The 8705-nt window shown below is 42.5% G+C and overlaps 1 protein-coding gene across 4 annotated transcripts in view; it reads right to left on the bottom strand.

The window, feature by feature from the left end:
- fasn (fatty acid synthase) overlaps positions 1–8705 on the bottom strand; it is an 84283-nt gene that overhangs the window by 18227 nt on the left and 57351 nt on the right. For all 4 annotated transcript variants that reach the window (XM_020608886.1, XM_020608884.1, XM_020608885.1 and 1 more), the window contains 10 exons: positions 7908–8224; positions 7379–7780; positions 6095–6259; positions 5832–5947; positions 5409–5563; positions 4186–4389; positions 3911–4061; positions 2332–2510; positions 1764–1883; positions 988–1110 (listed from right to left, as the gene is read on the bottom strand). In XM_020608886.1, the coding sequence (XP_020464542.1) occupies positions 988–1110; positions 1764–1883; positions 2332–2510; positions 3911–4061; positions 4186–4389; positions 5409–5563; positions 5832–5947; positions 6095–6259; positions 7379–7780; positions 7908–8224 (1932 nt within the window). The remainder of the gene's footprint in view (positions 1–987; positions 1111–1763; positions 1884–2331; positions 2511–3910; positions 4062–4185; positions 4390–5408; positions 5564–5831; positions 5948–6094; positions 6260–7378; positions 7781–7907; positions 8225–8705) is intronic.

Genomic DNA, 8705 nt, shown 5'->3' with positions numbered 1-8705 from the left:
AGGACACGCTGGAGGGACTATGTCTCTCGGTTGGCCTGGGAAAGCCTTGGCATTCCCCCGGAGGAGCTGGAGGAAGTGTCTGGAGAGAGGGAGGTCTGGGCATCTTTGCTTAGACTGCTGCCCCCGCGACCCGGTCCCGGATAAGCGGAGGAAAATGGATGGATGGATGGATGAGCTGGCTGTCGAAATATCTTATGTTACAACGTGGACACCTGCGGCTATGTACAACATGTTTTTCGTCTTACATTTAGTGGGTGCGGCTTATAGTCCGGAAATTACGGTACACATCTGTGATCCAACTACTGACAGTCATGTGCACTTGCTTTTCATCCATTTGTGTTCACAATATATCTATGGATATACTGTAGAAGCATCTCTGAAACTGAAGGAAACCAAAAAAATGTGACAATTCTCAAGCAAGTTGTGGAGGTAAGAATGTCTTTTTCCCTATGATTTACAAATACATTTATAGATCTAACCAAGTTTAGCTCACCGAGAGGAATTGCGGGTTTTAAAATACATTAATTGCTTCCATTAGGTTTGTGTCACAGCTGTAGCTGATCCAACTGCTGATCATGTTAATAAGCTGCCCGAACTACAAAAGCTAGAAATCCCCCCTGCCTTTAGAGCACCAGCATGCATCTCCTCTTCAACTCTCACCTTCCCCCGCTTGGGAAGGCACACCTCACAGTTTGAAGACCTCCTGTAGAGCACAGGCTTGCTGGAAGACGGTGCCTAACCCGAAAAAGTCTATTAAATGAGCGTTAATCTACAATCACCAAATCACTTATAAATCATCACAGCAAGCGTTGCCATTCTCTTACTTGATTCAAGCAGTAGTATTCGCAGCAGTATTTCACCCAGCAACTTTAACCATTTGTTGTTTATTCTATTTCCGTTAGAAGAAATTTGACTCATGGTAATAAATTGGTGCTGTACTAATATTTAGAGGAACATAAGTGCGTAAGCCTGAGGCTTACTACTGACCCAGTGGAGAGTTGTTTGACAGGTCGTATTTGCCAATCTCTAGGAACCGTCCATGTCTGGCTAGGCAGCGAACACTAGCTTGCAGCTTCTCTTCAGCCAGAGAGTTCAGCACCACATCCACACCTGAAACACACAAAACACTACTATGTCACAAAAAGTGGCCTATGTGCAGCGGTACTCTAAATTGAAAGTGTAACACAAGCTACGTTCACATTACAGGCCTTAATGAACTTTTCTTTCCTTTTGTGTTGATGGTTCACATTCTTGTTTGTGAAAATACTGGCACCCCCGCACTTCTCCCAGAAAATTGTTGCAATCACAAATGCTTTGGTATTCTCAAGTTTATTTCTTTTGTTTGCATTGCAACACTGATGCCATATCTGATACAGCTTTAGTGGCAACACAACTTTCTTACCAAGCTCAAAAGTGGTTTTGAACTGTTTGTATGTACATTGGCATGCATTTACTGCATCTTGTCTGCTAATCTGTACACTGTGAAAAATGCTAAACTACACAATCATCAAATCCCAATTTAGTCACAGGTGGTTAAAAAAAAGAAAGACCATAACATGATGTAATTTCACTTCAGGAGCTTCTAAATAGTGACTAGGTCTGACTAGGACTAAAAATGCAACACATTGTATGTCAGTACTGTATTTCATAGTGTTTTTAAGAGATGGTTCTTATTTCAGAAATTATACAAAGAAAATATGTTCAAATTGTGTGAAGCATGGCATGGTGAACATAACTGGTTATTACAGTAGGAGATGTCTGACCTCTGCCCTGTGTGTGGAGTAGGATGTGCTGCTCAAAAGAGGCGTCTCTGGAGTTAGCAAAGGACTCTGCTGAGAGCTGAGGGAACCTCTGCTGCAGGTAGGCTCGCTTCTCCGCTGAGCCTAGTGACACCGCACACAAAATGATTGGGGTTAAAATGAGATACTTATGTCATAATAATTATTACTACTTTAGGTAACTGATACAACAAGTTATTAGATACTACTGTATATCCTAATTAGGAATTTTATAATTATTTTTAAGCTTCTCCCAACTCTAAGACAAAAGTAGTAAAAAGAAATCAAACTGACAAGAGTTGACACTGTTTCAAGTTGGTCAGTTTTTCAAGGCATGGACTGCCCGTCCACCCTAGGGTGCAACTGTCAGTCTGTACAGCTTGAGCGCTTTACATCATTAGTGTAAAGTACATTTCATGAAACAATACAATAAAATAAATTGCAATACTGAACAATTATTTTTCAAGTGACAGAAACAGGCTTTCATATGAAGTAGTGAAAAATAAATCATATCAGAGCTGTGACAGTTTATCTGAGAGTGCTAAATACCAACCAACGGTAGTGAAGACTCTGCATTTCTTGCTGAGTGCTATGGCGATGGCAGCCTGGCCGACACCACCTGATCCTGAGTGGATGAGAACCTTCTCTCCAGGGCGGAGCCTGCCACGCACCACCAGAGAATAGTAGGCTGTGGCGTAGACCACTGGCACAGAGGCTGCGTGCTCCAGTGTCCTGCACACAGGTGCATCACAAGAATCATTTGCCATCATACAGGGTAAATATCCTTTATGCTGCTGTGAGACCACCCATGCAAAAAACACTTTTCCCTCAACAATACTTGTCTTGATTCTTAAACAGAAAAACAAGATGTACAAAAGAAATCTGTGAAGTGCACAGTCTGAGAATGTGCAAAGTGTCTGATTTGCAGTTACTTGAAAAAGTGGGCAGTTGTGTTTGGACACTTAGGAAAGTTATCAATTAAAAGTGTTTTAAAGAGTTCAACAATCATTCTTCAAATGTAGAATCGTATAAAAAAAGAGTTTAAAGAGATGGTGAAATTTAAACTTGAAAAAATGGGCAGTTGTGTTTGGACACTTAGGAAAGTTATCAATTAAAAGTGTTTTAAAGAGTTCAACACTGTCATTCTTCAAATGTAGAATCATATAAAAAAAGAGTTTAAAGAGATGGTGAAATAAAATAGGAAAAAAACAGAAACCTATGTGCTTTCTGAACTGAGCCCTCTCATGGTGTGCCCAAGAGAATAGAGTTTTCAGTCTTAAAACCAAGGTTATTGATGGGTATTATCTGATGTTAGTCCTTCTTCTCAATTAACTGGAAAAAAATTATATTGTGCAATTTTAGTTTATAGCCTGAAAATTTGACAACGTGGGGTAACAAGGTCATCGGGTTTGAGATCATTAACATAAAGGGGAACTTTATGCTCAACTGCCTTCATCCAAAGCCATATTCACAACTACAGAACAACTTCCAGTGGCTCTGTGATCAGATCAAAAAGTTTAATTGGCTTAAAGGGAACCCTCCCTCTCAGGGAGACTGCTGAGAGTTGGTCAGTAAGGCACAACTATAATAATTTAATTCACATGATCTAAAACTGCAAATAAATACATCCACTTCACAAAGCTGGAAGCTTCCTCTGCATCTAGAGAGAGGAGACATTTAGGGATCCTGTCTGAAGGTGATCACAAAACTATCAAATAGGTACTTTCACATGTTCTGATACTGTGTCATTTTTTTCAAAACTACACACAAATTCAAAGATTGCACACACAAAATGCTAACTTCATCATATCTCCTGCACAATGACACACTGCCAAAATACCATATGCACATTACAATATCAAGTGGGATCAAATGGCAGAGACATTTTTCAGAACATTAAATAGAATGAAAGTAATCTGCTGAATATTACTGTAGTACAGCATAAGAGAAAAAAACCTTATGAGAATTTGTTCAGGAACCATAAACATATGTAAACCTAAGTTACACTGAAGTCGCTATATGGCCTGTACACTCACCAGTTGTCTCCCGACTGTAAAATGCACATGTTGTGTGGGTGTCAACACCCACACACACACACCCACACACAACATACTGAAAAACACAGTGCTCACCAGGTTGAGGGAACATCCCAGAGGAACCGTTGGTCAGCATCCACACACGTCGCCAGGCCTTTAGCAGGTAGCAGCCCCATTACGCGCCGACCATTCGGGTCACGACCGGAAAACTCCATACCCAACATGCACTGCTGCAGATCTAGGTCTCCTAAAATATGCACAATGAACAGGAGAGGTTAGGCGTCTGGTTGTGGCTGCTTGACATACAACTCACAACTTATTTTACTTCTTTCTTTGTGTAATCTGTTATAACACTAATCTGGTCCGCATACCTGGAATAGCATCCGGTGGCAGTTTGCCAGTGGCCAGCATTATATCTCTGAAGTTGAGTGAGCTATAGTAGACCTGACAAAGCAGCACGTTGGGATTATTGGCCACAAAGTGACGAAGTGGGGAGGCAATCCAGCGCAGCGAAGACAGGTCACCACGAGTCAACACATTGACGTAGGCCCGCTCAGTCAATTCTTCATTTAGATCTGACAAAGACAAAACAGAGACAGAAGCTTCAATGGAGGTGTAAGCAAAGGGCATGTCAAACATTCTGGAAACAGGATACTGTATACATAATAAACAGATCCTTTCCTCTGTCAAATTAAAGAATTTTCTCTCTGTTAAAAATAGTTTGTTAGATGGTTCCCAACACATGCATTTCTTTATCTTTACAAAACCATAGTGGGTAAACCAGTTTGTGTTTTCCATCCTTTACCTATACTGCTTATTGTTCAAAGGGTCACAAGGGAGTAAAGCTGATCCCAGGTGACACTGGGTGAGAGTTGGGGTACACCCCCGACATTTTGCCAGTCTATTACAGGGCTGACACACAGAGATGCCAACTGTCTTTGGGCTGTAGGAGGAAGCTGGAGTACCTGGAGAACAGGCAAACTCCACACAGAAAGGCCCAAATCAGCTGCGAGGTCTGAACACATCAAAATTTTTATTAGGCAGAAGTGAAAATTTGATTTTTTGCTGGGGTTTTTCAAATCTCACTCTGGCCCGGACAGGGGGAAGACTAACTCAATACTAACTCAACAGTTGTGGTGAACAATGGTATTAGAACAATGGGTCTCATTCACCAACATCTTCCTAAGTGTTTCCTTAAATTTCTTCATAGGTGAACTGTTCTTAAGGAAGGTCTTAAGTCTGTAGTAGTTTATTCTGAAAGATCATAATGCTTTTATAAAATAATGGGAAAAATTAAATACTAATGACAAAAGTGTTATTGTAATGTAAATCTTCCAATATTATATAACTGTAGAATTGAAGAAAACTAAATAACCAGTTATTTCACACAAACATATGTAGGTGTGCTCTTGATTGCGAGTAGATTCTGTTCTTACCCAAAAACAAATCCCAGATAAGAAAACATCAGCCAATGTCTGAATCTTTGTGAAAACTTCGTAAGTGGGTTTTAAGAAGAAATTTGTACTTAAGAATAGTTGGTGAATGTGGCCCAACGTCATTCTAAGTGGAACCAGGACAAGCAATATTTTGGTACCGTTACTGATGAGCTGGTGTCTGAACGTGCCCCAGTGTCCATCTCTGAACACATTCATAACCAGATCCCCCTCCAGCACTGCCTGCATGGACTCATGGGCCAGCTGGAGGCTCGGTGCTGCTGAAGACTCGTTTAGATTGGACACAAATGCACAGCTGGTGAAGGGAAGGAGCAACCACAAAAACAACATTAAAACAGGAAACGCAGTACAATAAACCATTTTCACTGACTATTTCGTTGGATTTATATCTACAATGAGACTGATCTACATGTTTGAGTAAAAGCTATCCTAAATTTGGGTAAATTATGGCAGCTGCTACTATGAATTATCTAGATTTGTGATTTTCTTTCAGGTTACAGTCTCTGCCACTGCGACAACACTGATAAAGGACTATGTACTGTATGTCAGAACATATGACCTACCGTATTCGGCTGCCACCTGGCTCTTGCCGGAGACAGTTTACCATTCCCACAATGCCACAATTGGCCTGAGAGGCAGTCAACCACAGTGGACTGTCTGATGGCTCCATCATCATCACCTGTCACACAGATCCACACTGAGGTCACATGGAAACTGCATTCAGACACAGTAATTTCAGTGTACAACTACAGTACATGAACAATTTTCTACTTCCTTTTTTAAAATTTCAAAAGCCAAACACATACAGGAAGGATGCGGAACCCACCTTGAGTGTTTCCACCCACTTGTAGTCAGAGCTGTCCACAGGTAAAAAAAGGGGCTGTTTGCTTGGAGATTGACGGCGACATAGAAAGAGGGCTGAGCCATAAAAAGATCTCCTGACAGCCACCAGCCTGAGGGAGGCCTCAGAAAACACCTTTTCCCACTCAGCCTGGCGAGAACAAATAACATTAGCAAAAAAAAAAAAAAAAAAAAAAAAAAAAAAACCACCTCCCACTCCTAAAACAGGGGGATGTTAACATCTCCCAGAGCATGTTAATGATCAGCTGACTTTACTGAAAATAATATATTGATTTGCTTTGAGGGTTTTAAAATCATCCAGATTAACAGAATTAAGGACAACACACACTGGCAGCATTGTGCAACATCCATAACACACACTGGCAGCATTGTGCAAAATCCATAACACAGGAGCTCCACCTCCACCAGCAACAAGCTTTATTTGACGGAGGTGCAAAGACTCAGACCTCTCAAGCACCAAAAAACATCTTCCATGAACTAACAATGTCTCCTTGTGCCACCTGTGATCTGGGTTTTGCCAAATGTCATTGGCTACACAGACGTTTTGTCTGTTACTTAGCAGTTTGTTAGATAGGTCTACCTGCAGCCACCACACAGCAGCAGGGTACATGTCTCTCCGAGGTGAGAGAGCTGTGCTTGCATATGCATGTCACAACAATAATAAAGTCACTTTCGGCTTTTCCCGTTTAGGGATCGCCACAGCGAGTCGTCACACTGACAACTCGCATCTTGACATTTGGCACGGGTTTTTTCGCTGGATGCCCTTCCTGACTCAAAGCCAGGCCGCAGCGGCGAGAGCGCTGCGCCTTAACCACTAGCCTACCAGGGCTAGTGGGTTTTTTTATGCATGTCACAACAGTAATGACTTCACGAATTCTAATTATTATACTCCACACAGAGACAAGATTGTGCACATATGGTGTTGATCCTGACCAATCACCATACAGTAAGTGTAGTCCTGATTGTGTTATTTTACTTGATCTGTCAAGCTGAATTCAGACTAAGTCACTGCACCTATGGGAACATGTGCCAGTTGCTCAGACGGCTGCAAGGATAATGATGTATCCTGATGCATACTCACGCCAACCAGGAATATCACCAGTATGTGTTTTGCCCTTAATTGTTCTATCAAATTTAGCGACTATCAATGTGATATTGATAAAATGCACAAAAAGGAGGAACAGTGTTTAGAAGAGTGAAAAATCTTTCTAAGTTAACATGAAGTGACTTGAACACTGTCTCGACTAACCTGTGTGAACAGTCCTTGCTGGCTGCTGCTCTGAGCAGTGCTGGAGAGGAAAGCCACTGTTTCCCCCAGAGTCTCTCCTTTCAGCAGGGTGTGGAGGAGAACAAACCCCCCTTGTTTGGCTCCAGAAGACAGATTTGCCATCAGCAGTCCAGGGTCCGTCCTCAGAGGGCCCCAAGCATGGTTACACACCACCAGGTCTGCCCCTCCTACCACACCTCCCGGAGCTGGGCCCATGAGGGGGTCCCACTGTACTGAAGCAACTGCCAGCTCTTGAAGGGTGGCCTGGTTGGGGAGCAGAAGATCCACGTTGGCTGCCGTGGCAGTGTAGTCCACATGCAGCATGGGTTGGATGTTGAGGAGGGGTACCACATGAGAGAAGAGCTGGCCATCATTGGACAGAGCCTGGCAGGGGTGGGAGAGGTGGAGAATGTATATATTCGGAGACGAGCATAAATCAGCCATTTTGCATCTGGAGAAAATTTGCCCAATTTTTTTTGCTATGGGATTTTTATCTGCTTTTCAGTCTTACCTCCAGGACTTTGATCTTGCCAGACATGCCGTTTTCCATGGCAGTATCCAGGCAGTGTCTGAGGGCTGGGCTGTCTAGTAGCCCCCGCAGCAGGCTGTCCTGCAGCAGACACACCCTCTCCTTCTCCACTGTCTGCTCCAGTTCAGAGCGAAGGTTCCCGTTCAGCTCCAGACCACAGAGCACCGCCAGAAGCCGCACCAGGCTGGGCTCAGAGGGCTCAGGGCTGGGAAGCGCGCTATCTGGCTCCCCTTGCAGCCCAGGGACGGAGAGCTTGAGGCCATGAGAGGCCAACTTTTGCTGCAGTCTGTAGATTAAACCTGGATGAAAAGAACGGGACAAAAAGTTGGGACATGTAGCGGTAATGACAAAAACAAGACTGAGCTGGAACTATCCCTGTATATTGCGCTGTTCGGATTTTGACCTTGAAGGCTATGACTTGGTATGCACAAACAGAGAGAATAAGATGGGAGGTGGTGTGGCCTTGTACATAGATAAAAACTTTTGTTATAAGAATGTAGACAAAATGTCTAGGGTAGTAGATAATTTACTCGAGTGTGTGACTGTTGAACTACTTTTGGAAAAAAAGAAGAATGTTGTAATAAGCTGTATCTACAGAGCACCTGGAGCCAGCATAGAAAAATTTAATGACTGGATGGAAGAAAATTACTCGTCAATAAGTCATAAATTAATGTTTATATGTGGTGACTTTAATATAGATTTGTTGAATCCTAACAAGCACACAGCAACTGAGGAGTTTATTAACACATTATATAGATGTAGTTTACACCCAAAAATGAC

This window comes from Monopterus albus, unplaced genomic scaffold (genome assembly GCF_001952655.1).
Source record: "Monopterus albus unplaced genomic scaffold, M_albus_1.0 scaffold96.1, whole genome shotgun sequence".
Classification (NCBI taxonomy): domain Eukaryota; kingdom Metazoa; phylum Chordata; class Actinopteri; order Synbranchiformes; family Synbranchidae; genus Monopterus; species Monopterus albus.
The sequence above is the reverse complement of the archived record's forward strand: the minus strand, read 5'-3'. Positions and strand labels throughout refer to the sequence as shown.